This window comes from Mustela erminea, chromosome 14 (genome assembly GCF_009829155.1).
Source record: "Mustela erminea isolate mMusErm1 chromosome 14, mMusErm1.Pri, whole genome shotgun sequence".
NCBI classification, from domain to species: domain Eukaryota; kingdom Metazoa; phylum Chordata; class Mammalia; order Carnivora; family Mustelidae; genus Mustela; species Mustela erminea.
Genome location: NC_045627.1, coordinates 34538379 through 34566325, shown reverse-complemented (window position 1 = coordinate 34566325; position 27947 = coordinate 34538379). Strand labels below are relative to the sequence as shown.

The window sequence follows — 27947 nt, the reverse complement described above, 5'->3', positions numbered from 1 at the left end:
CGCTGTACTCATTAGTTTACTCAGAACCAGCCCTACATAGGTGGCTTTGATAAATTTTGTGACACTAAAACTATAAAGAGTAATAAAAGACAGATATAGAGTATTCTTAATTTTTTAAAATATAACATTGGCAAAGTAAAGAAAATATAAAGAAGAAACTAATAATCACATACATTAGCACTTTTGAGAATTAACCATTTTTATTCATTTGCTTCCATGGGCTGTTACTAAAATGTTTTCTAATAGGATAGGAAGGAAAAAATAAAACAATAACAACAACACCCCCCACCCCAATTTTCTACCTTTGATACATAGGTACAATTTTATCTATTTAGCTTATTAAAATCCTCCAATATATATACATAAATATGTGTATAAGTATGCAAAAAAAAGTCTTGAAGGGGGGATGTTATCCTGGAGGGATGAAGAGTAAAGGGACTTTTACTTTTTGTTCTGTATTGATATATATTGATATTTATTGATATATAAATATATTTATTGATATAAATTTTTTCAAATAGAGATTGTGAATATTCATAAGTAACCTAATTAAAAATGCTTACTATCTTAGAATCTTTTGAGTTTTTAATATTTTAAAATTTAAAAACAAACTTCATTCTCACTTTTCTTTGTTATACGAGCAGTTTATGGTAACTGCTTTATGGTTAAAGGGAGTACCCAAGGAGAGGAAACACAATTAATTAATTAAGAGATAATTTACTTTCATTGATTAGTGGATAGTAAATATGGAACTTATAATAGGTCCCTAAGTCTGAAGAATTCGACTATATAAAACAGTAGTTAAGATTATTGGATTTGAGGGGTGCCTGGGTGGCTCAGTGGGTTAAAGCCTCTGCCTTCACCTCAGGTCATGACCCCAGGGTCCTGGAATCGAGCCCCACATCTGGCTCTCTGCCCAGTGGGGAGCCCGCTTCCCTTCCTCTCTCTGCCTGCCTCTCTGTCTACTTGTAATCTCTGTCTGTCAAATAAATAAACAAAATCTTTATTTAAAAAAAAAAAGATTATTGGATTTGAATCCAATAAGTCCAACTAAGTCTAGCTGCTTAGTTAACAAAAAATTCAGCTTTTTTAGCAACTAGCTAAATGATTTCAGGCTAGTTACCTAGCCACTGACCTTTGGTTTTAGGTATCATTGAGCTCTTACTACGATCAGGCTTTGTGTTAAAGGCCCTAATTTAATCCACCGTGCAATGTAAAGATGAGGAAACTGAGGCACATGGAAGTTACAAACTTGCCTCAAGTCTGGGCAGAAATGAGATTTAAAAGAAAGCGATCAGGGGCGCCTGGGTGGCTCAGTCAGTTAAGCTTCTGTCTTCCACTGGGGCCATGATCACAGGGTCCTGGGATGGAGCCTGCATCAAGCCCTGCATGAAAGCCCCTTCATCGAGCCCCTCACCTGGTCCTGTATTGGGCTCCCTGCTCAGTGGGGGGTCTGCTTCTCCCTCTCCCTCTGCCCCTCTCCACCTCTTGTGTTCTTTCTCTCATTCTTTCTCTCTCAAATAAATAAATAAAATCTTAAAAAAAAAGAATAAAATGAAGCAATCAGATTGCTGAGCCATATAACCCAGACAACCCTGTTGTCTCCTGCTGCTATCACTGGAATTACAACGAACAAAGACAAGTCTTGCTGATGCATGGTAACAAGGATTAGAGGGCTGAGTGAAAGCAAATAAAATAAAAACGCCTCTCCAGCCTCATGTTAGTTTGGGATGAAGTTTCTCTTTTCCCAAGGCTTCTAGCCACACTGTTAATTGGTAACAGAATTAACAGGTTTGAATTCCGTCCTTTTTTAAAAATTGCAAAATCTTCTCCCTCTCTGTCTCTCTCTCTTTTTTTTTTTTTTGCAAAGTTCTTAATAAAGAAAAAAGAGGGGCAAAGGCAGAAAGAGGGAACTTTCTAATGGATAATTTATAAACTAGACAGTCATCCTTGAGTAATGGCTAAGCATATTCTAAAGAGCTCAGATGATGAAAAAAAAATTCAGATGAGTGAACACATCTAAATTTATGTATTCTTAGGATAGACATATCTGACCATTTTTGACATTTAAGTATATATTAGAGTCACAGGTGCCTTGGGCCATCATCTAAATGCAGTAGAAAGTTCAATTGTTATCATGGACTACTATTTGGATAGAAGTTTTCATTGGATGCTTTCTGAGTTTCATTATAGAGGAAATTACTTCTTAGAGTAAAAAGTCAGAATACAAATACAAAGATCAAAAGAAAAATTTGGGTGGAATATGGCTGTTTTGAGAAGGAATGATGCCCAGCTTCTTCCTTTATGCCATTTAAGTTGGATTCCTTATTTTAAACATCGATTTTTATTTTAGGTTGAACAAATCATGGCAGAATTTAAAGTCAGAGCCTTGGAATGTCACCCTGACAAGCATCCTGAAAACTCCAAAGCTGGTAAGTATTTATTAATGCCTATTTCCCATGAAAATGAATAGCATCTAGAACTAAAAAGCTATTGAATAATAATTTAATTTCTTCTTGTATGTTATGCTCACACTTACTCTTTCATTCAATGCCCAAGAATGTTTTTGCACCATTGGATGATAGGAGGGGAGCAACCGTGTAGGGTTTTTTTTCCCCCCAATAATATGGAACTTCCGTCTTTCTTTAGCTATCATGTGCTGCTTCCTGGTTTAAAATTTGCCTATTTTATGCTTTATTTACTAGCTCTTGAGGGTTAACATGTCTTAAATATGTTTGTAACCAGGTGATTGCCTTGATGAGAACCTGGCTGTATTTCCTTCATTTGGGGGAACTGAATATGTCTCTATACAACATATGATAATACATTCATACTTTTGTTTTTTCTTTATCATAATTTAAATCCCATCATCATAAATTTTGACATAAATGCTTATGTGTATTTCAGCTTGAAAAAATACAAACCAATTATCTTTCCTTGACCCATCTCTCTCCTGTTCCTCTTCTGTTTCTCTTCTTCCTTTTAGAGCCAAACTTCCTGAAAAAGTTCACAGTTGATACTTCTACTTTTCTTCACCAATTTTCAATTTATCCCAGTCTGACTTTCCCCTCACCTTTCTTGGGAATGACTCTTGGAATAGCTGCCAAGTCCTCTGGGCTGGCAATTCAACAGTTACTTTTTAGCTCTTATCTTCCCTGTGTTTGCATCAGAAATTGACACTGTTGACCCGGCGTCCTGGAAACATTCTTTTCTCTTAGATACCAAAATACACACTCCTGCTTTTCCTCCACCCTCTTGGGCTGATCTTTCTGTCTCTGTTGTGACTCCTTCCCTCTTCCCTAAGGTTCCCCCTAAACTCTATTCTAGGCTTACTCCCCACTTTCTCTCTGCAGTCTTGTCCTGTTGGGTTCGTAATCAAAGGAGCAAGACTGATACAAAGCGAAGGTCAAGCAAAGCTTTATTTCACTCCAAGCATTGAGAATCAAACCAACCAGTTTGGGCTGCCACTGACAGAGAAGGCGACCCCTCCCTGCCTTGCCAACTAACTTTTAAAGGTCAAGGACCATGTGGTTGAGCCTGACCACACACAGGTGGCAAAAGCTGCACAGTCATGCTAGGTCACACACAAGTGACCAACTGAATCACAATTTACTGTATAGTAGATATTTGAACTAGCCTATCACCTTAGTCAGAATTGGCCCCCAAAAGGGCCCACACTCCTTGGTAGCTAGGGAGAGCGTATGCACGCCCCACTGATCGGATGTCTCCACCTGGCCTGACCCACCCTTGTATTTGGGCTTTGTTACCTGGGACTGATTTCCCCGACTTGCTTTTAAGTAAGTCGCCTTGAGGGGGGCAGGGTTAGTTTAAGTTTTACTACAAAAACAACAAAATCACTGTTTAACTGGATGGAATTGCTCTGGCTAAATAGACCCTTACAGTCCAAATCTGTGATTTCAATTATCAGCTCTTTGTTGACGGCTCCCAAGTCAATCCTTAACTCTAGTTTTCACTGCTTCTTAGAATCCATTTGGAGACATTTCAGTCACCCTGTCAGAAACTGAATTCGCTTTCCTCTCACCCTCTCTAAAATCTTGCTCATTTTTCTGTGTTTCCCCATCTTAATAAATGGCACCACCATCCATTTAGTTGGTCAAGCAGAAACCTATCACCCTCCTCTTCCCTATGTCTACCACTGGTTAATTACTCAATCCTAGTGATTTACCTTCCACATTTCTCTCCTGGAGGTCCTCTTCCCTCCACCTTCACAGACCTTAGAGTAATAAGTCACCATCATTTCAAGCCTGGATCCCCATAGCACTCCTTTAATTGCTTCACACCACAGGTAGTGGATTTCTTTTTAATTATGAAAAAAATATATATTATATTTACAAAAAGGTCTAAGAATACTATAGCAAATACTCATATACGTATACCTAGCTTAAAACTTGACCAAAAAGCAGGGGTGCCTGGGTGGCTCAGTTGCTTAAATGTCTGACTCTTGGCTTTAGGTCACGATCCCAGGGTCATGATCTCAGTGTCATGGGGCTGAACCTTGTGTTGGGCTCTGTGCTGAGTGTGGAGCCTGCTTGGGATTCTACTTCTCCCTCTGTACCTCCCCACTTGTGTGCCCTCACTTTCATTCTCTCTCTAAAAAAACAAAGAAACAAAAACTTTACTAATGCATTTGAAGTCCTTTGTGTTTTTCTATCCTGATTTTATCCTCAGGGTAGGTAATACTATCTTAAATTAGGTGATTATATTTACTATATGTGCATACTACAGGTTTGTGTGTAATATGCATATGTATATGACTTTTCTATAAGGAAAATATTATGATTAGTCCACATGCCTGTCTTAATCCACATTACACAATGATAAAACTCAAACCCCTCTCCATTAAAAACATTTTCCCTTATATTATAGCTCTTTATTAATTTTTCTAGAAGTTGCTGACCTGTATAACCAGGTCATTTTTCAATATATGAAGCCATTTCTTTGTTAGATTTAACTATTATTTTCAGGCATTTGATTTTTACCCTATTTATTAAGGTATAATTTGCTTAAGGTAGTGTGAATGAATCATAAGTATAAACTTGATAAATTCATCTATGCATAACCAGTTTAACCACTGCTCAGAGGAAGATGTAGAACATTTCTGGTACCCCAGAAGTCCCTTTTCACATCCTGTTTGTTTATTTATTTATTTATTTAAAAGATTTTATTTATTTATTTGACACAGAGAGAGAGATCACAGGTAGGCAGAGAGGCAGGCAGAGGGGGAGGGGGAAGCAGGCTCCCTGCTGTTTAAAGTCAGCATCCTCTCCCATTTTTAGCTCTCTATTATCATTGATTAGTTCTTCGTGGCTTTGAATTTCACATAAATGGAATCAGACAGTCCTCTTTTGTGTGCGGTTTCTTTGCTTTGTATTAAGTTTGATATTTGCCCATTTTGTACAGGTAGCAATAGTTAATTTCTTGTGATTGCTGGGCCTTTATGTACAAGCCCCTTCATGTGCTCCCCGTCTCTCCATTTTCATCTTCTCTCCACCACCATGCCCACTATTCCATGTTTCTGCCACACAGGACTACCTTGGCTCCTTAATGTGCTCTGTTTTCAGCTCTTCATTTTTTTTTTTTTTTAAGAGAGAGAGGAGCAGGCAGGGGTAGGGGAGGGACAGAGAGGGAGAGCAGGGCTTCATCCCACGACCTAGATCATGACCTAAGCTGAAATCAAGAGTTGGATGCTTAACCAACCAACTGAACCACCCAGTTGCCCTTCCACTTCAGACCTTTATGCCTGCTGCTTCCTCTGTCTGGCTCCCTATGATGTCTGTACACTTCTCTGCTTTGCTTTGATTGGTTAGGTCACTCCTGTGTCAGGTTTCAGCTTAGCCATCACTCCCTCTGTTAAGTCATGTGTGCCCTACCTACTCAGAGCACCCTATATATCATGCAGAAGACTGTGTATCACACTGTCTCCTTGTTGCGTATTTGCTTGTCAGTCATACTGAAAGCTCAGTGAGGCAGGTTTCCTGCCATCTTGTTCATAGTACTGTGTCCCATACCTCACATTGTACCTACCATGGAGGACACTTACTTTGTGCAAATCATTTATTGAATGACTGAGTGAATACATTCATGAGCATTTCTTTAGGAGACATATTAATTACCTCTTTGAACTGGAGTTACTATTAAAATAGATATCCTAGGACTCCTGGGTGGCTCAACTCTTGATTTTGGCTCAGGTCATGATCTCAGAATCCTGGGATTGAGTCCGCATGAGGTTCTGAGCTCAGGTGGGGAATCTGCTTAAGGATTCTCTCTCTCCCTCGCCCTCAGTCTCCCCCACCCCCAGCTTGCACTCAATCTCCCAGTTAAATAAATAAATCTTAAAAAAAAGTTAGATCTCCTAACATAAAAGTATAAAAATTTAATAAACACTTAAAAACAACCACCACCCTAGGTTATTCTTTAACTGGGTTCTTTTCCAATAAAGCGTGGCTTTGAGTTCTTTCTTTGTCCCTGGCAAGCAATTTCTATTTGGGATACATGATGAATCACTGTGCAATCATTGCCATTTTTGGTTGCCATAGTGATGGGTATTTTCATGTATGGGCTATCTCAAGGCTTCTTGTTCAGAGGAACACTGAACTGTAAATATTGTTTAAAATGAAAGGTACACAGACATCAATATCTTCCCCTGTCAGGCTTGCACTTGATAGATGAGTCAACCTGTGGTAGAAATTGTTTTCAAATCTGTTTAAGCATCCATTTACTCAATTTGGATTGATAGGATTTTCTGAAAATTTAAGTGGGTCTTTATACACTTGGAGAACGATTACGGGTACTGATAAAAGTAATTTAAAATATTAAATGGGGGGTGCCTGGGTGGCTCAGTGGGTTAAGCCGCTGCCTTCAGTTCAGGTCATGATCTTAGGGTCCTGGAATTGAGTCCCGCATCGGGCTCTCTGCTCAGCAGGGAGCCTGCTTCCCTCTCTCTCTCTCTCTGCCTGCCTCTCCATCTAATTGTGATCTGTCTCTGTCAAATAAATAAATAAAATCTTAAAAAAAAATTAAATGGGTCACTTGGTTGGTTAAGTGTCCAACTCTTGGTTTTAGCTCAGGTCGTGATCTCAGGGTTAAGAGATTAAGCCCCACATTGGGCTCTGCTCAGTGGGGAGTCTGCTTGAAATTGTCTCCCTTTCCCTCTGCCCCACCCCTACTCCCATGTATGCATATACTGTCTCTTTAATAAATAAATAAATCTTAAAAAAAAATAAATAAAATATTGGGGCACCTGGGTGGCTCAGTGTTTGAGCATCTGCCTTCGGCTCAGGTCATGATCCCAGATCTGTGATCGAGCCCCAGATCGGGTTTCCTGTTCAGCAGGAAGCCTGCTTCTCCCTCTCCCACTCTCCCTGCTTGTGTTCCCTCTCTCGCTGTGTCTCTCTGTCAAATAAATAAATAAACAAACTCTTTTAATAAATAAATAAAATACTAAAAATATTTATATATTTTTTAAAGAATTCACCCAGATGCCAAATTTTAGTTTGGCAGAAATCCGGAATACATTAGGTAGATTTTGAAATCATTTCATCAACGTGAAAGCTTATAGAGCAACTGCCGTAGGAGAAATTAAAATTGTATATATACCTTTTTGGTTCATTAAGTGTAGTCTCAACCATTTCCACTGAAATTACTAATCTGTTAGCATGATGGAATAGTAGATATGGAGAACAATCTTGTCTGTCCAGATTGCTCCTCAATCCCACTGATGAGCTAGTTGACCTTGGGCAATCTCTTGAGTGTCAGCATTCTCATAGGAAACCTGGGTAGACTAGTAGTATATTGCTTCATGTATCTCCTATGAAGACTAAATGAGGTAGCTTGTATGCAGGAATAGCTCAATGAATGTTGGCAATTATGATTCAATGGACTTTCTTTTCTTGTTTTTATGCAGCATTCCAAGATAAGTGTTTTTTTAATTTTAGAAAGAAAGTGTGCATGCATTTGTGCATGAGAGTGGGTTAGGAGGTGAGGCAGAGAGAGAATCTTAAGCAGGTTCCATACCCAGTGTGCTGCAGAAATTGTGCCACAGAGCACAAGAGCTCCTGGCTGGTTCTCAGACCAGTCCTATGTATCTGCATGGCAGGAGCTATTTCAGACCAATGCTTCGTATGTTTCTCTCTGACCCTGAAGAAAGGGATTGCAGACTAAATTAAAGATCTGTGAAATGGCATTTTTGTTATTGATATGTAGGCTGCAAAAACATTTGGATATTTGAAGGAGAGCTCCTTGTCCTTGCTAACGTATCTTTCCAAGTCTCCATGCTTTCTTACTTTAAAAAACCTTTATTGCATTTCCCCCTATGAATAAAAATAACATAGAGTAATAAATAATGTTGAAAGTGAAAGTCTGCTCTTATCACTTCCTGCCAGGGAACCACTATTAATAGTGGTATATTTTCCTCCAGATTTTTTCGAAGTATGGTCTGACATCATATTTTTATTATTATTTTTAAAGTAAGTGTAAGTAGCCTACATTAAAAATATGACTATAACAATACAAATTCAATTGTGAAATATGAATTTAAAAGAACCTCTGTATTTTCAGAGTAGATCTAGGAGTTAAAATGGAATGTCTCTCAAAGGTCCCAGCATCATTTGCTCTTATAAGCTTGTAAAATGAGATCTCTCTTCCCAGAACGGGTAAATGTTTATCTTGTTGTGACTCATTTGATTAGCTGGTATATTAAAGGACAAATATAAACCCAAACTCATTTTTAATAAATGTGGCGGAGAGGATGGAACAAGGAAAGGCCAGCTATCAGGAAAGATAAAGTATCTTTAGCTTTCTGCTTATCAGTTGTCGAGGGATTGAGAGCAGAATAGTCCCAGGCAGGCTTCTTTCATTTTGCAGACTCTGGAAACAGGCTAACAGTAATGTGCAAAGAGCAGGTGACTCATAGATAAATATGTAAATCTTTATAAACACTGCTGTAGTAGTAACTGGAATGTGCATCTGTGGTGATAATTTAATGAGCTTTTTATTCCCTTTGGAAAAAGTGACATCTTATTTGTACAGTGGGATATTTAAGTTGTCCTCAGCAGTAGAAAGGATTACTCACTACAGCAAGCTGCTATGGCAAGATGCTTTTTATTAGCTTGTTTATTCTCCTGTAATTTCCAATAGCCCCAACTTTAGGATCTTCCCTTTAACCCACTAATTGCTATACCTCCAGCAGCGATATTAGTTAATGGCTTATTAGGTGTTGTGCTATCCAGCTTTGGGACAGGTCTTGGAGGGACCCTGCCATGGCAGGGAGCATCTCTGATTGTTGGGGGAACACTTAAAGTGGTGGTGTTTGGAGGAGAGGGGCTCAGGAAAAGCAGTTATTTACCACCTGGGTACAGAAGAGTTTCAGTATTTTCAATTCTGTCAGTATAATTTTTTTAAGATTTTATTTATTTATTTGACAGAGAGAGAGATCACAAGTAGCCAGAGAGGCAGGCATAGAGGGGGGAAGCAGGCTCCCCACCAAGCAGAGAGCCTGATGCGAGGCTGGATCCCAGGACACTGAGACCATGACCTGAGCCAAAGGCGGAGGCTTAACCCACTGAGCCACCCAGGCACCCCAATACTGTCAGTATTGATTGTACATTTGCCTCAACGCCTGTTTGAGAGACTCTTGATTACTTCCCATTTTTAAAAAATATTTTATTTATTTATTTATTTTGAGAGAGAGAGAGAGAGAGAGAGTGCATGTGAGCAGGGGGAGGAACGAAGGGAGAGGGAGAGAGAGAATCGCAAGCAGATTTGCACTGAGCATGTAGTGCAGTGTAGGGCTAGACCCCATGACCATGCAATCATGACCTGAGTGGAAATCAAGAGTCAAAAGTTTAACCGACTGAGTCACCCAGGTAACCCCACACCATGAGGTATTTTTAAACACTATCAGGGCAATTTAAATTAGTTTCCCCACTGACAGTATTAAAATATTCCTAATTCACAAAATGTTTTAATGATATGTGTCATTTTTTTGGTGGTTGGAGCTCAGGGAATAGCACTATATATTATCTTTCTCACACTCAAAATAGGAAGCATTCACTCATTGGTTCATTGAACAGACAGCTCTTGAGCATCTGCTATGCTGTTTCAGTGCAAAGGATATAGCAGAGACCAAAAATGATAAAGTCTCTGTTTTCACAGAGTTTATATTATGGTAGAGGAGATAGATCATAAACAAAAAACTACATAATGGCTGATAAAGGCGTGGTGCTGGTTGGCAGTCATTTTATACAGCATAGTCAGGGAAGACCCCCTCTACAAGACAGGATCTGAGATGACATGTGAGTGCCTGGTGTAAAAGTATTCTTTGCAGAAAGGATAGTAAGTGCCAAGGTCCTGGGGCTAGGGTGTCCTTGGTATACTTAAGATGCATCAGGGAAGCTCCTATGGCTGTAGCAAGGGGAGATGGGGAGAATAGAATAAAATGAGGTCAGAGAAGGAAGAGATGGTAAAAGGCAGGCAGAACATATCAGACCTACTAGCCATGCCACTGGTGGTAAGAAATTGCAGTTTTACTGTAAGACAACTGGGAAGTCATTAAAAGTCATTTTGAGCAGAGGAGTGATACTATGCCACTTATTTTTTAAAAGATCTCTCTAACTGTTTTGTAGAAAACGGACTGAGACAAAGGCAGGGAGACCAGCTGAGAAGCTAGTATAATACTCGAACCAAGAGAAGACAGTGGCTTGAACCAGAGTGGGGGTAGTGGAAGTGGCAACAAGGGGTCAGATCTTAGATATATTTTAAAAGTAGAGCCAGTAGGGTTTGCTAAGGGATTAGAAGTGAGACGTAAGAGAAAAAGTCAAGGATGATCCAAGTATAGAGAAAACTAATGAAATATTTTCTGACTCCCCAAGTGGAGAAGTCTTGCTTCTATATTTCTATCACATTAAATTTGAAATGATTTGCTTATATATCTGCTTCCTTATTAGACTCTGAGGTTCTCAAGGGCACAATTAGGATCTTACTGGTGAATGGTGACATTTTATTTTCTCTGGAGGTGGAGGAGAAGCTGTGGATTGGAGAGTAACATCCATTGCAAGAAAATGGAAGAAGCAGAAAGGCAGTCAGTGGAGCGCGGCAGCTGGGAAGCCTAGCAGGCTTGGGTTTGATTTGTGGCTCCATCACTTGAAGTTTTGGGACTTTGGATAAGTTACATTGACTTTTTTAGGCTTAGGTTCTGTAAAATTGGAATAATAATAATGATAATGATAATAATATCCACATCATAAGGTTGTTGTGAAGAAGAAAGAAACCCTGTACTCAACAGCAATCATTTCCCATTTCCCCATGCCCAGCCCCTGGTAACCATGAATCTACTTACTCTCACTACAGATTTTTCTATTTTTTAAAAAAGATTTTATTTATTTTTTTTTTAAATTTTATTTAATGGAGAGAGAGAGAGAGGCGGAGATTGTGAGAGCGGACAGGAGGAGGAAGGAGAGGGAGAAGCAGACTACCCACTGAGCAGGGTGCCTGATGAGGGACTTGATGATAGGACCCCGGGATCATGACCTGAGCTGAAGGCAGTCGCTTAACCAACTGAGCCACCCAGGTGCCCAGATTTTATTTATTTATTTATTTATTTGAGAGAGAGAAAGAGAGCATGAGCTGGGCGTTGAGGGGTAGAGGGAGAGGGAGAAACAGACTCCCCACTTATGAGGAAGCCTGATGTGGGCTCGATCCCAGGACCCTGAGATCATAACCTGAGACGAAGGCAGATGGCTAATCGACTGAGCCACCCAGGCGCCCCTCATCCACTTTTTAAAAATATTTAATTTATTTGACAGAGAGAGACACAGTGAGAAAGGGATCACAAGCCAGGGGAGTGGGAGAAGGAGAAGCCGGCTTTCCGCTGAGCAGGGAGCCCAGTGTGGGGCTCGATCCCAGGACCCTGGAATCATGACCTGAGCCGAAGGCAGACACTTAACGCCTGAGACACCGAGGCACCCGTAAAAGAAAGAAAACCAATTGACTGCAAATTTTGAGGGTTTATTTTTAGACTCATAATATCCCATTTATTTATGTTTACTCTAATGCTAATACCACACTGTTTCATTACTGTAGCTTTGTAGAAAGTTTTAAATTGGAAAGTGTGAGTTCTTCCAACTTTGTTTTTGTTTTTCAAGATTGTTTTGGCTATTCTGAGTCCCTTACATGTACATACGGATTTTTAGGATCAACTTGTCAATTTCTGCTAAAAAAGGCACCTGGGATTTTGATAGAGATCGCATTAAATCTAAAGAGCAGTTTGGAGAATGTTACCATCTTAGCAATGTTAGGTCTTCTGATCCTTGAACATGCATATTTATTTATTTAGATATTTAATTTCTTCCAACAGTGTTTTATAGTTTTCAATATATAAATCTTGCATTTCTTTTGGTCAACATTTTTTTCTAAGTATTTTATTTTTTGATGCTATTGTAAATGGGATTCCTTCCCGGATTTCATTTTCAGATTGCTCACTGCTACGGTATAAAAACACAATTGATTTTTGCGTATTGTTCTATAGAAAGTTTGAACTTCATTGGGGAGCAGAAGGGACACTGGAAGTGTTTACAGAAGGGACACGGATGGTTTCTATTGTATGCCATTTGGTCAAATAGATCAGTGACAAAGTTACCATTTATCAACCGCCCACCATGTTACTTCCTGTGCTTAAACCCTCCCAATAGCTTCTTACTGTTCTTACAACAAAAAACAGACCAGAATCCTTAGGCCTCTAAGTTCCTGGATGACTGGGTCCTTGTCTACTTGACAGCCCCATTCCTCATTTCCTCGTCATCCTTTCCCAGCCCTGTGTCCTCCAGCCACATGGTCCTTTTTTATTTTTTTAAAGAAATATACATATATATATTTTAAAGATTTATTTACTTGACAGAGATCACAAGTAGGCAGAGAGGCAGGCAGAGAGAGAGGAAGGGAAGCAGGCTCCCTGCTGAGCAGAGATCCCAATGTGGGGCTCCATCCTAGGACCCTGGGATCATGACCTGAGCTGAAGGCAGAGGCTTTAACCCACTGAGCCACCCAGACGCTCCCACTAGGGCCCTTTCTATTTTCTCTAAATCACTGTGCTCCTTCCTGCTTCAGGGTCTTCCTTTCCACTCTAACTCTAGCCCGATTACTACCCTTCCTCACAACTACCAGTAGCAAAGGTAGTCGTCTTCCGAGTAGACAAAACTGTAATTTTTTTTGATGTTTCTAAATGTCAATCCCACTAAATAGTTCGTGTCTATGGTTCACACCTGTGTCATCAACACCCGGAATAGCACTGGCGCTCAGAAAAGAGAGTGGATAAACTGTGAGCCAGGAGCTGTACATACATGACCTCACTTGTCCTTGTGATTCATTCTACACATGAGGAAATGAAAGCTTGAAGAGGTGAACTGGCCCAAGGTCACATAGCCGGTAAATAACAGACCTGTTCCAGTGAGATCCCTTTGCTTGGGAGTTTAAAATAACTCCTTCAAGAGAGAAGTGCTCAACTTTTGATCTGTTTTCCAGTGGAGACTTTTCAGAAACTGCAGAAGGCAAAGGATGTTCTGACAAATACGGAGAGTCGTGCCCGTTATGACCACTGGCGCAGGAGCCAGATGTCGATGCCATTCCAGCAGTGGGAAGCTTTGAGTGACTCGGTGAAAACGGTGGGTTTCTCTTTGAGCCTGAAGCTCAGGCTGCCCATGGATTAGACTCACATAGTAGCTTAAAAAGTCAATAGGCAGTAGGAGGGAGAAGACCAAGAAGCTGATAGAATACGGATATGACTCCGTGTCCACAAACCCTATGGAGGGGAATTCAATGGATCAGTGCCAGAAGAGCTGATGACTGTGATTGTCACTCTGCTTGGCTGTTTGATTCCATATCTATACTCCTCACTGGCATTTATTGTTTTATAAATGTATATTGTTTTATACATTCTTTTTTTTTTTTAAGAATTTATTTATTTGACAGAGAGAGAGACAGAGACCACAAGTAGGCAGAGAGGCAGGCAGAGAGAGAGGGGGAAGCAGACTCCCCACCAAGTAGAGAGCCCGATGTAGGGCTCGATCCCAGGACCCCTAGATCATGACCTGGGCCGAAGGCAGAGGCTAACCCACTGAGCCACCCAGGCGCCCTGTTTTATACGTTCTGACAACTATGCTTCTCAAGTGGTTCATATAATACTCCTGAATTTTGAACTAGTGCAAATTCATCTCTTCCATCCTTTTAGTTCTTTTCGTAAGGCTTATAAATTCTATAAAAAACAGAGCCTGATTAATTAAAGAAAGCTGTAAATTATTTTAAATTTATTCTTGTTACAAATTCTGGTGAAAGAGTCATTGTATTGATGTAGAGAGACTTTAAATCATTGCGTTCTCTTTCTTCATGCTATTAAAAAAACTAAATATAAAAGTCATCACCATAATTGCTGAGTTAGACACTTACTTTGTTCTTACATTTGCATTTATATATATATTTCAATATATAAAAATTATATTTATTTACATATATGTTTAGGAGGGGAGGGGCAGAGGGAGACAGAAAGAATCTTAAGCAGGCTCCATGCCTAGCGTGGAGCCGAAGGGGGGCTTGATGTCACAACCATGAGATCATGACCTGAGCTAAAATCAAGTCACACACTGACTGAGCCACCCAGGCGCCCCAACAGAGAAACTATGACTTGGGCTTGCTGCATGATCTCCGAGTCCTGATGCTGAGCCTGGCCATGAACCCTGAGCCCCACGTGGAACCCTGGGTGGAGCCCCCACATCAGACTCAGCACTCAGTGGGGAGTCTGCTTCTCCCTTTCTTTCTGCTCGTCCTCTTGCTCATGCTCTCTCTCTCTCAAATAAACAAAACCTTTAGAAAAAAGAGTTAATAGGCACACATTTTTGGTGAATTGATTGTTTGACAAATTGATCCCTTCTGGGAAGGCTCTTTGGGCTCTTTGAGTTACTCTCACGTGGATCTGTTTGTCCACTGATTGTTCTTAGGTTCCTGGGCTTGGTGAGGTGTCCTTGGGGTGAGTCCAGTTGGCTACAAATGACAGGGGAAGCTTCCTACTATGCCCGTTTGGTTACCCTTTCCCCAGGAAACAGTGTGTAATTCAGTACCTTCTGGGCCTGTTCAGAAAACAGTCTGTCCTAAATGAATGTTATCCAAGAGCTTGTCAAAGATCACCTAGGCAAGTAAAAAATTTACTCATGTTGATCCAGAATAAAAACAGCTAGTCAATATTGAATAGTTATTTAGCTTATCCATGGCTCACGTAAATCAATTAATTTTTTTCTATTTGTCTATTTCTTTTCTTTTTTAAAGATTTTATTTATTTATTTTTTGTCAGAGAGAGAGAGGGAGAGAGAGAGAGCGAGAAAGCACAGGCAGACAGAGTGGCAGCCAGAGGCAGAGGGAGAAGCAGGCTCTCTGCCGAGCAAGGAGCCAGATATGGGACTTGATCCTAGATGCTGGGATCATGACCTGAGCCGAAGGCAGCTGCTTAGCCACCTGAGCCATCCAGGCGTCCCTCTGTTTGTCTATTTAATATTTACTGGCATGTAGGCACAATTTTTTATTATTAAACAAGGTATAGAATTAAATGAAATTACTTACTTTATTTATTTTAAAGATTTTATTTATTTGAGAGAGAGAGAGAGAGAGATAGAGTGCACGAGCCAGGGGGAGGGGCAGAGGGAAGAGGAAGAAGCAGGCTCCCCCAGGAGCAGGGAGCCGGATTTGGGACTGGATAACAGGACCCTGGAATCAAGACTGGAGCTGAGGGCAGATGTTTAAGCCACCTTGGCGCCCGAAGGTCCAGAATTTTAAAAATGACTCCCTAGGGGAAAAAAACACATTAAAGAAAGCTGATAAACAAGTTAATGGAGAAGGTAAGAATGAACAACATACCAATTTCATAGACTATAGGACAGTGGCCTTTGCACCCAGGCTTGGTGTCTGTTTAGCATTGGTTCACCCACTGCACACAGTGAGTTTTTTGGTCTGGTGCAGTTCATTATTTTGCTGCACAGGCTGTCCTTTTCCTAATGTCCCTCTTAGTCTCTATCAACGGCTATCATTTGATATTTATGCTGATGATCCTTCTATTGAACTGACTCATTCCACACTAGTATCCTCGATGTTAAATGTTGTTCTGCCCAGTTAATATCTTAGGGGAGCTGAGAAATACGCTCTGTGAGCACAGAAATGAGGCCTAATTGTGTCCCAGCAAACCAGGCTGCCTAGCATCGCTCTTACATTAGTCCTTTGATTGAAGTGCAAAATATGAGAGGCACCCGAATTTGTGGTTAGATACCGTTTGGATTTTTCCCCTGTGTATTTCTTTAATTGGGATCAGCAGATACAGGGGCCTGATGTTAAAATATTTTATTCTTATAAAGTGGATGGATGAACAAAACTATTATCTCAGGATATCTTTGACATCTATCAAAGCATTTACTGTAGGTAAGTCATTAATCATCAATGCCATCTAAGGGAAATAGGAGACACTTTTATCCTGAGAAGGAAGTACTGAGGCCTGGAGTAAATTCACTGTACAGGACACTTAACAGACTTGTGATGTTGAAGGACCACATTTTCAGCTCTCTGGGCCCTGAATTCTTGAATTTCTTATTTTCTATTTTTCACTAACCTTCCTGATATCCCTTCCCTGACGGATAAAACCACTGGACAGCCTCTTCCACTCTGTGCACCTGCAGAAAAAGGAAGAAACCAAACTAAACAACAACAGACCCAAACCAACCAAAACAAAAGCAGATTTTTTGCACCAGCTAAGGCCACTGTCCCTTTTAAAAATTAACATTGAAAAAATATTTTATTTACTTATTTGAGAGAAAGAGCATGAGCTGGGGGGAGGGACAGAAGGAGAGGGATAAGCAGGCTCTCCACTGAGCAGAGTCAACTCAAGTGACTCAAGGCTCGATCCCAGGACCCCAAGATCATGATCTAAGCTGAAGCCAGTTGCTTAATGGACTGAGCCACCCAGGTGCCCCTAAAATTAATATTTTAAGAAAAGATTTCTTTTTTTTATGAAATTTATTTATTTTATTTTACTTATTTATTTTTAAATGATTTTATTTATTTATTTGACAGAGAAAGAGAGTTCACAAGTAGGCAGAGAGGTAGGCAGAGAGAGAGGAGGAAGCAGGCTCCATTCTGAGCAGAGAGCCCGATGCGGGACTCGATCCTAGGACCCTGAGATCACGACCTGAGCCGAAGGCAGAGGCTTAACCCACTGAGCCACCCAGGCGTCCCTATTTATTTTAGAGAGAGAGATGGGGTAGGGTCAGAGAGAGAGAGAATCCTAAGCAGGTTCCCACTAAGTGCAGAGCTGTATGCAGGACGCAATCTCACGACCTTGAGATCTGAGATCATGACTTGAGCTGAAACCAGGAGTCAGACACCCAACCTACTGAGCCACCCAGGTGCCCTTAAAGATTTTTTATTTTTAGGTAATCTCTTCACCACAGTGGGGCTCAAACTTATAACCCCTAGGTCAAGAGTTGCATGCTCTACTGTCTGAGCCAGCCAAGTTTCCCATCTTTTTCCGTTCCTCCCTTCTTTCCTTCCTTCCTTCCCTCCTTTCTTCCACCTTCCTCCCTTTCTCCCCCCCCCTCTCTTTCTCTTTAAGTAAGCTCTAGGCCAACCTGGGGCTCAAATCCACCACCCTGAGATAGTCACCTGTTCCACTGACTGAACCAGTCAGGCACCCCAAAATTTACATTTTTATTTTGAAATAAAACCTACAGAAAAATTCTTAATAGTAGGTCAGGTTTTACCACACATCGAACTTTAAATACAGAATACTATATAATACTGATTTTATGTTTTGTGTCTACTTTTAATTAATGTAGTCAATGCACTGGGCTGTCAGAGGTAAAAAAGATCTGATGCTGGAAGAATCTGACCAGCCTCATACCGACAAGATTGAAAATGAGGAATGGAACAAGCAAAGAGAAATAAAGAAAGAGGAACTGGGTTCAACCACAGAGAAAATGGAGCAAAAAGAATCCAAGTCCTTGGAGAAGTCATTCTGGCCACAAAATCCCGATTCCCCAAGTAAGTCAAGTTATGTAGCTTTGCAGAACAAAGAAGATCTGAAATTAAAGGGCTTGGTTTGGGACACCTGGCTGGCTTAGTGGGTTAAAGCCTCTGTGTTTGGCTCAGGTCCTGATCTTGGGGTCCTGGGATCGAGCCCCGCATCAGGCTCCCTGCTCATCAGGGCTCTGGCTTCCCCCTTTCTCTCTGCATGCCTGTCTGCCTACTTGTGATCTCTGTCTGTCAATAAGTAAATAAAATCTTTAAAGGGCTTGGTTTATACTGCGTTTATTCTCAACCTCTTCCAACTAAACAGTAGTGCCAAATTGAAGGATTACTTTATCACCTTAAAAGATACTTAGCACTGACACAGACACTGGAAGACACATTCCCCAATACATTCCTTGCAAGGGAAATTTGGGGCATTTCTGGGAGTGTCTTGTGCTAGACTGAAATAACACTGCCATTTATTGGGTGTTTACTGTGTATAGAAATGTTCTTTATGTGCATTACTTTACATGTATTACCTTGTCTTATGTTTAATTCATAGACAATTTATTTACTCCTCACTACAAACTTGTGAGGCAGGCACCATATTGCTCATTTTACAGATGAGAAACCTGACGTCCAGGGAGGTTGAGTGATTTTCCCAAAGCTCTCCAGCTTGTGTGTATCAAGTGGGGGGCTGAACGAAGGCAACTTGGCTTCAGAGTCTGTGTGTAAGGCAAGGCATTGCACTACCTTGAGAAGGTACATCTGGAAGTAGCTCTGGAGACATTCTGTATGATAGACAGCTCCACTGAATCAGGGCATTATAGAGATTAAGTTCCCAAGCTACACTACCTAGCTCTACCACTTGTGATCTGTATTACTTGGTAAAAGTTACTTAACTTCTCTAGATTTCAGTTTCCTCCTCTATAAAATCAAGATCTTGACGGTACCTTCTCATAGAATTATTATGAGGATTAAATGAGATCCATGCAAAATGCTTATCACAGTGATTCGCCTACCCAGCCGGTCTTGGGTTAATGTCAGCTATTGTGATCATTTCTTTGTGTTTCCAGCCATTCCACTGTGTTGATCTTGTATAGGTGTGTTTTGTACACACACCGTCATTGTCCTTCAGAGTCTTGCTAGGCTCTCAGGGTTGTGATTCAGCATATCTTTAGAATTTAACCTTTAAACCAAAGGCTCCTGAAAGTCCTTGAATCCTTGAATATTTACTGAAGGAAAGAAGATAATTAGTTTGTGGTGAATTACAGTCTTTCTAGAAATAGTCACTTGAAATCTCCCTTTGGGGAGAACTTCTACATGCTTATTACCTGAAAGAATAAAGATTTTTAGGGTGCAATTCAGGTGTCTGTGCTGGTTACTCAAGATATCCTTTTGTGGAGTCCACATATCGATTGCATCAGCCTCATATCTGGGCATGGTTATAATGTAACAAGCTGATCAAAGCAGAAGACCCAATTTCAGAAAAAACAGTGTTTTAGGTAAATACACACATACCAATGGAGACCTACGCACAGGCACTACAGGTAAACATACAAATGTTTCTTTACTCAGCCCAGAATATTCAGATCTGTGCTTCCTGAACCCCTGGGTCCTCCCTCTGCCGCTCTGTTTAAGATTCAGACCTAGTCTGAATTCACTGGGGCCCGCGAGGGGGGCGAGGAATGGTTGGGGAGGGACATCTGATCACTTCAGAGCCTCAGGCTTGAGGCTGGAATCCCTTGCATCAGATTCTAGGAAATTTTCTCTTCCTTTAAAAAACTACTTATTTGTGGGGCACCTGGGTGGCTCAGAGGGTTAAGCCTCTGCCTTCGGCTCAGGTCATGATCTGGGGAGCCTGCTTCCCCCTCTCTCTCTGCCTGCTGCTCTGCCTTCTTGTGATCACTCAAGAATTAAATAAATAAAATCTTTGAAAAAAAATCACTTATTTAGATATTTTTAAAATACCCCAAATTAATAGGAGTTTTTTTTATTAGAGAATTCAAAGAAGCACATATAGATAGTGACTTGGTATCTTACCCCAGGTTCCCATCATTCTCTGCTTCTGTTTCCTGAAGTAACCAATGCAGATGCCCAGGTGTGTCTCCTTTATATTGTCCTCTATGCTAATACAAGCCTGAAGAAATACATGTTCACCTGTGAGTGCTTTAAAAATAATGGTGTTATACTGCTACACAGTGCCTAGAGCACAAAGTCTGGAATCAGATCCTTGCTTTTCCACAGATGAGTTGCATGACCTTGTTCAAGCAAGTTAATAACCCCTCTGTATCTGTGTTTTCTTATTATATGGCCAGAACGTTAGTGTCTATGTCATACGGTTTTCTTGAATAATAAATAAATTATGTAAAATATTTAGAGGTACCTTGTAGGTGCTTTTTTTGGTGTTAGCTTTTATTATTATGGGGCTTCTCCTTAGACTCTTACATTTAGAATTAACTCATCCTTTTACTTTTTTTTTTATTATGTCCTTTTAAACAGCAGATAAGGATTCCACATGATAGATATATTATAATTTACTCAGGATAAATTGTGATGTCAGGTTTTTTTTTTGTAATCCTATTTTATTATTATTAATTTTCAAATTCCAGTGTAATTAACATACAGTGTTATGTTAGTCCCGGGTATGTAGTACAGTCTGATGTCAGTTTTGATGCCTTCCCATGGTAAAGTATATTCTCTTATGATGATGGAGGGATGAAAGGTGGGGGGAGCAGTGAGAGGAGGGTCACTGTTCTGAGAAGCTGTTGTTAGAGAATAAGAATTACGAAATTTTACTCAAGGCCACATTTACCATTTCTTAATGCTTTGTAAGAGATTATTGGCTGTAGGGGTGCCTGGGTGGCTCAGTGGGTTAAGCCTCTGCCTTCAGCTCAGGTCATGATCTCAGGGTCCTGGGATCGAGCCCCACATCGGGCTCTCTGCTCAGCAGGGAGCCTGTTTCTGCCTCTCTTTCTGCCTGCCTCTCTGCCTACTTGTGATCTCCCGTCAGAGAAATAAATTAAAAAAAAAAAAAGAGAGAGAGAGAGATTATTGGCTGTAAAGAGTAGCACCGTAAAGTTGGAGTTTGATATACCAAAGTGCAGTTGTATGATTATCTGTACCTTTATTTTACTGCAGCGTAAATTTCTGTAACATCCACACTTAAGAAATATTATTCATGTCTGCTTTACCGAGTCCAGAGTCGCTTCTCACCTACTTTTTCAGCATATTCATTAATTCCTTCAAGCAGTGGTTCATATTTACTTCGGAGTTTGCCTTTTGATGCCTCTTCTGTGATGGCCATCTGTCAAATGGTCCCCATCCTGTTCTGACTCTTCACTGCAACCCGGAAATATGGAGCACAGCCCCCGAAAACTGGTGTGTGAGACAGTCTCACTTTTCCTTTCTTCCACTTAAATATGCAATAAATATGGCTTCTGATCAATGCCATTCTAGAATAAAATGGTTTATGTAATGTTCTGGAATTAAAGAAAAAAGATCTTATGTAGCCGATGTGTGCTGCTCTGGACATCTCTGCACATCTGCCTGCCCACTGCTTACTCTGTGGTTTCTACCAGAGGGTGTTCTCTGGCAGTTGAGCCAGCGTGGCAATAAGTGCCAGGGAATAAACACCTTTGGATTAGCCATGAATATTGATGAATGTGAGTGGGAGGCTCCTTTACTTCTCAAACTGAGAGAACTCTGTGGGGGTTTTTATACTGTCTTCCAGGGCTCTCTAGTGCAATCAAGCCCTGGTTGCCCAGGGTAGCAATCTGCCTGATAACGTACCTGAAAACTTGGTTCCTTTCCCTATTTTCTTACCAGGACCTCCCTGAATCAGCTTTCAGATTAACCACTTATTGACCCTGGTGCAATCAGAAGAGCATGCAACTCTTTTTTTTTTAAGATTTTATTTATTTATTTGAGAGAGCGAGAGCTTGAACATGTGAATATGAGCAGGGGGGAAGGGCAGACGGAGAGAGAGAAGCAGACTCCCCACTGAGCAGGGAGCCTAACTTGATCCCAGAACCCTGGGATCATGACCTGAGCCAAAGGCAGATGCTTAACCAACTGAGCCACCCAGGTGCCCCAGCATGCAGCTCTTAATCTTGGGGTCATGAGTTCAGACCCCACGTAGGGTGTGGAGCCTACTCAAAAACAAACAACAAATGAGCTACTTACATTGGAATTCTTGTTTGGGGCTCTATTTCTGTTGGAACCCAAGCTAGAAAACACCTTTTTCAAATTGTGAAATAACAAGTATATTTATAGTAGAAATGTGAGAAATGTGGTCAAGCAAAAGGTAGAAAACACAAACTTGTAATCTTAGCACCTAGAAACATATCTATTATTGATCTTTTGGTGTATTTTTATATATGTTAGTATACCTAAAATTAAGAGGACCATACTGTACATGTTGTGTGTGTGTGTGTGTGTGTGTGTGTGTGTGTGTATTTCAATCACAGGTTGCCAGAAATTTCCTTTTGCTTTTTCCTGAAAAGAAAATTCTTAAATTTGTTTTCTCTGATAATTCTAAAGAGAGTACAAACAGATCGTTTTCTTAAACGACCACTGTCAACTGTTCTGTGTGTATTTTTCTGATTAAATATTTAGATAATATTTTAAGATATCAATGGAAGCATATTTTGTATATTATTCTGTAAGTTTTTTTTTTTTTTTTTTAAGATTTTATTTGTCAGAGAGAGAGAGAGAGGGAGCAGCAGGCAGAGGGAGAAGCAGACTCCCCACTGAACAAGGACCCCTATGTGGGACTCCATCCCAGGGCCTGAGCTGAAGGCAGACATTTATTGATTGAGCCACCCAGGCATCCCTATAAACTGTTTTTTTTAAATTGTTTTTAATTTATTTAACAGAGAGAGATCACAAGTAGGCAGAGAGGCAGGCAGAGAGAGAGGGGAAGCAGGCTCCCTGATGAGCAAAGAGCCCAATGCGGGGCTCGATCCCAGGACCCTGAGACCATGACCTGAGCTGAAGGCAGAGGCTTAACCCACTGAGCCACACAGGCACCCCTATAAACTGTTTTCTAACTATCTGTCAGCGATATGTTATGAGAATTTTTCTATGACCATAAATATTAAAAAATTGTTAATGACTATATCAAACACTTTTTAAAATATTTTATTTATTTATCTGACAAAGATCACAAGTAGGCAGAGAGGCAGGCAGAGAGAGAGGAGGAAGCAGGCTCCCCACTGAGCAGAGAGCCCGATGCAGGGCTTGATCCCAGGACCCTGGGATCATGACCTGAGCCAAAGGCAGAGGCTTTAACCCACTGAGTCAGGCGCCCCAATATATCAAACACTTTTAACCAACTTTCCATTGCTGAAGATTTAGATTGTTTCTTGATTTTTAAAAACATTTATAAATCATGATAAATATCTTTATGGTTAAATCCTTGAGAACATCTGTGATTATTTCCTTAGGATAAATTTCTAGAAGTAGAATTACTGGGTTAAAATTTACACATTTTAATGAGTTTGATAAATTTTGCCAAATTGCCTATGGCAGATTTTTTGCCAATTTACCTTCCTTCTAGTAGAGAAGGAAAATGACCTTTTATTTAATTTTTAACAAAGTTGTTTAGAATTAAAGAAATCTTATTATTGAGGAATAAATTATTTGTTTTTCCAGAGATCCTTTACCATTGACCTTTTACTTTGGCAGCTATTTGAAAGTTGTTTCCAATTTCTTTGCAAATGAACTCCCAAATTCCCACCACTGGAGATATCTATAAATATCCTTTTATTGTTAATCATTTAAGCACAGAATGTTCTTTCATCCATGTAAACTAATTCTTGTTGATAAGAAGTCAAAAGTTGGCTCTACAAATCAAGAAGAGAAAGATCAATATTCCATAAGTAAAAGGGCGGGAAACTTTATAAATAGGCAGTTTAAGGCAGAAAATATAGCAGCTTTTAAACATATAAAAATATTTCATCTCATTGTAATTAGTGAAATGATAACTTCTCTTAATGTATGCTTCTGTGAATCAGTGAGACATAGGATCAACCACTCGGTTAAAAAAAAAAGAGCAGATAATTCATAGAACCGAAAATACACAAATAGCCTTGGAACATATGAAGAGATGCTTTAACTCACTCATACCAAGAGAAAGGCAAATTAGAACTGCATTGTTTGGTACTCATCTGCCTGGCAAAGTTTACTAAGTTTGTTAACGTGGTGTTAATGATGGTGTAGGAAAATCAGCTGCTGCTGAGTCAAGCTTTATGGAGAACTGTCTGGCAGTGTCTGTTAATAACAAACTGCAAATGCACAATGACTTTGACCCAGCCATCCCACTTCCACAATTTTATCCTACAGATCACCCATGTGCAAAATGACGTGTGTGCCATGTTATTCACTGCAGAATAGCAAATAAATGCATTGTGTTTTTGTTTATCATACAATAGAATACTCATCAACTGTAAGAGAGAACGGGAAAGCTCTTCATATATAAAGAGCAACCATACATTAATGCCTGGATGGCTCAGTGGGTTAAACTGCTGCCTTCGGCTCAGGTCATGATCCTGGGATTGAGAAAGGAAGGGTTCCTTGCTCACCAGAGAGCCTGCTTCTCTCTCTGCCTCTGCCTGCCACTCCCCTTGCTTGTGCTCTCTTTCTCTCTGATAAATTAAAAAAAAAAAAAAAAGAAGAGCAACCACCAAGGTATATTAGAAACAGAAAGTCAAAAGGAGACTAGTGGACCATCTGTTAGCATTTAGGATAAAGAAGGGGTGGGAAGGTGGTGTTGGAGAATGTATGCATGTATTTGCTTGTATATACGTGGACTATCTCTGGAAGGATAGGCGGCAGCTGGTAACAAATTTGTCTACTGGGAACATCAGAGGAGAGGAAGGAGAAGACTTTTGGAGTAAATCTTTGTGCCTTTTGAATTTTAGCCATGTGAATATACTGCCTACTTGAAAAATAAATAACAATTTTAAATAGACAAAAATCAAAATAGATAAAGAGAAAAAGAAATTTGGGATCTATACCTCATTTTACTGTTTTGTGACCACACAGAAGTCCCCCCTTTTCTTTCGGAGTGGGGTCTCCCCATATATAATATATAAATAAATGAATATTTAATATCAAATGTTCACAAGGGCTTTATAGAAAAATTAGCTGGGTAAGGAGACAGGGAGGGACGGAGGTTGGGGCTGGGTAATATTTGCATCAAGTGGTCAGGTAAGGAAGCTGCTCAGAAATCCAGAATCGGGGTGCCTAGGTTGCTCAGTTGTTAACGGTCTGCCTTAAGCTCAGGTCATGATCCCAGGGTGCTGGGATCCAGTCCTGCATCAGGCTCCCTGCTCAGTGGGAAGTCTGCTTTTCCCTCTGCCACTACCCTTGCTTGTGTTCCCTTTCTCCTGTGTCTCTCTCTGTCAAATAAATAAATAAAATCTAAAAAAAAAAAAAAAAAATCCAGAATCTCAGTCTCTACTCCAGACATCCAGAATCAGAATCTCCAGAATCAGAATCTCCAGTATAACAAGATCTCTAGATAATGACTATGCATATGGAAGTTTGAGACACCCTGGTCTAGCTAATTCCTACTCATGGTCACTTTGAATGTGACTTCCTTCTAGAAGTCTTTTCTCACTTTACCTCCTTTATTCTGCCAAGTCCACACTGAATGACTTTCTCTGGTCTCCCATTCTCCTATGTGTTTCCCTCCATATATATATATATATTTATTTATTATTATTATTTTTTCCACATTAATAGTTTTCTGGATTCTTATGTGACCCCCATCAAGAGACAGGCACTGCTGTCTCATGGTACTCAGCACAGAGGCTGGCAATATGTAATAGTTGCTCAAAAAATGTTTCTTTACAAATGAATAAATGAATGGGTGCACCAGGCCAAATCAAAGTGTGTGTGTATGGAAAAAAGAACTCGAATGTCTACTTATGATAATCAGTTTCTATAAGATATTGGTAATCCATATTAAAGACTTACTTACATTTCATTTATTGCAGTGAAATCTTATCAGCAAGCCATTTTGCCACGACACTGTGAGTTTTCTTTTGCTACCTCTCTGATTTTAAAAACTCTTCTGTGCTTTAAAGGTTTTTCAGATGGGAACTCTTGGCACCTTCGTTTCCGCTGGTCTGGGGATGCTCCGTCAGAACTCCTGAGGAAATTCAGAAACTACGAAATATGAAGAGTTCCTGCTCAATTGGAGAGAGAGAAAGCAAGACCATTTCCTGTGTTGCCAACAAGGCTTTGTTTAAATCTTATAAATGTTATGTTCTCTGTCATTTTTGTGAATCGCTCAGTACTGATTGGTTCCTCCATCCTTAAACCCATTCAATCACAATGTGTTTTTTAAATGAGAAAAGCTTCAGACTAGTTTCTTTCAATATTTGAATACATTAAAGCTCTTAGATCCAAAGTTAGCTTGTATGGTGTGTATTTTCCTGTTAATGTTACTTGTAGAACTCTGTTTTAAAAAGCTATCTCTGTATTTAAATAATTCATTGATATACCATAATCTCTCTTAGTGCTGGTTGTACAAGAAATGTTTTCTGACTCTTGACTTAAATTGAAATGTGAAATTACTTGTCTAAACCCCATAGAGTGAAATAAATCACTTCCCAAAATTCACAATGAATTTGTAATTTAATTGTATTTTGAAAATAATTTGATTATCTATTTCTTTTTTTTTTTTTTTTTGGAGATTTTGTTTATTTATTTTATTTTATTTTTTTTTAAGATTTTTTTTTTTTTTTTAAATTTGACAGAGAGAAATCACAAGCAGTCGGAGAGGCAGGCAGAGAGAGAGGGAAGCAGGCTCCCCGCTGAGCAGAGAGCCCGATGCGGGACTCGATCCCAGGACCCTGAGATCATGACCTGAGCCGAAGGCAGCGGCTTAACCCACTGAGCCACCCAGGCGCCCCTGTTTATTTATTTTAAAGAGAGAGAAATCATAAATAAGCAGAGAGGCTCCCTGTTGAGCATAGAGCCTGATGTGGGACTCGATCCCAGGACCCTGAGACCATAACCTGCACCAAAGGCAGAGGCTTAACCCACTGAGCCACCCAGGCGCCCCTGATAAGCTATTTCTATTTTAATGTTTATAAAATTAAAATGTTATTTATTTGAGAAGATATGTTTTGGGAGGAGAGGCAAGATGGCAGAGAAGTAGGAGACCCTGTTTCAGCCGGTCCTCTAAAATGAGCTAATTAGCTACCAGAACACTCTCAACACCCATGAAACCAGCCTGAGATGTAGGATTATACACTTCTGGATCTCTATGGGGGCAGAAGACGCCAGTGGAGAGGTAAAGCAGATTGGGAACAATTGGACTGATATCAGAGGATAAATGGAAGGGGGTGGGAGCCACCAGAAGCAACCCACTGGAAAGTAATACCCCAACACGAAAGTGCCCTGTGGTTGGGAACCAGCATTAAAATGGAGTCTGGGGGCTCCTGGGTGGCTTAGTTGGTTAAGCGGCTGCCTTCGGCTCAGGTCATGATCCCAGTCTCCTGGGATCTAGTCCCACATCGGGCTCCTTGCTCGGCAGGGAGCCTGCTTCTCCCTCTGCCTCTTCCTACCACTCTGTCTCTCTCTCTCTCTCTAACAATAAATAAATAAATAAAATCTTTAAAACAAAGTGGAGTCTGGTTAAAAGCACTCAAAAAGAGCAAAAGATCTTCACGGGCAGCTGGTGGAATGAGGCAGTCACAGGCACCGGCCTAAGCCCACGGACCTAGGTTGGCCACTACAAGCGACCACCCATGCCAGAGAGAGTGCCGCGGTGGAGCCTCTACTTCCTGGTCCCAGACCCCTCAGCGTTGTGCGGCTTGCACCGCCACTCGGCTGGGGTGCACTCCTGGCCCGTGAGGGAGTCTGGTGGGCGCTCTCTAGAA

General features: G+C 40.4%; 1 protein-coding gene across 2 annotated transcripts in view; it reads left to right on the top strand.

Annotated features, from left to right (window-relative positions):
* The window catches only part of DNAJC12 (DnaJ heat shock protein family (Hsp40) member C12), a 36228-nt gene extending 9543 nt beyond the window's left edge, over positions 1-26685 (top strand). Inside the window, exons 2-5 of one of the 2 annotated variants that reach the window (XM_032313531.1) lie at positions 2354-2432; positions 13537-13676; positions 17880-18084; positions 26145-26685. In XM_032313531.1, coding sequence (XP_032169422.1) covers positions 2354-2432; positions 13537-13676; positions 17880-18084; positions 26145-26239 — 519 coding nt within the window. In that variant the 3' untranslated portion in view covers positions 26240-26685. The remainder of the gene's footprint in view (positions 1-2353; positions 2433-13536; positions 13677-17879; positions 18085-26144) is intronic. The other variant, XM_032313533.1, reaches the window with a different exon arrangement.
* Positions 26686-27947: the final 1262 nt, after the last annotated feature.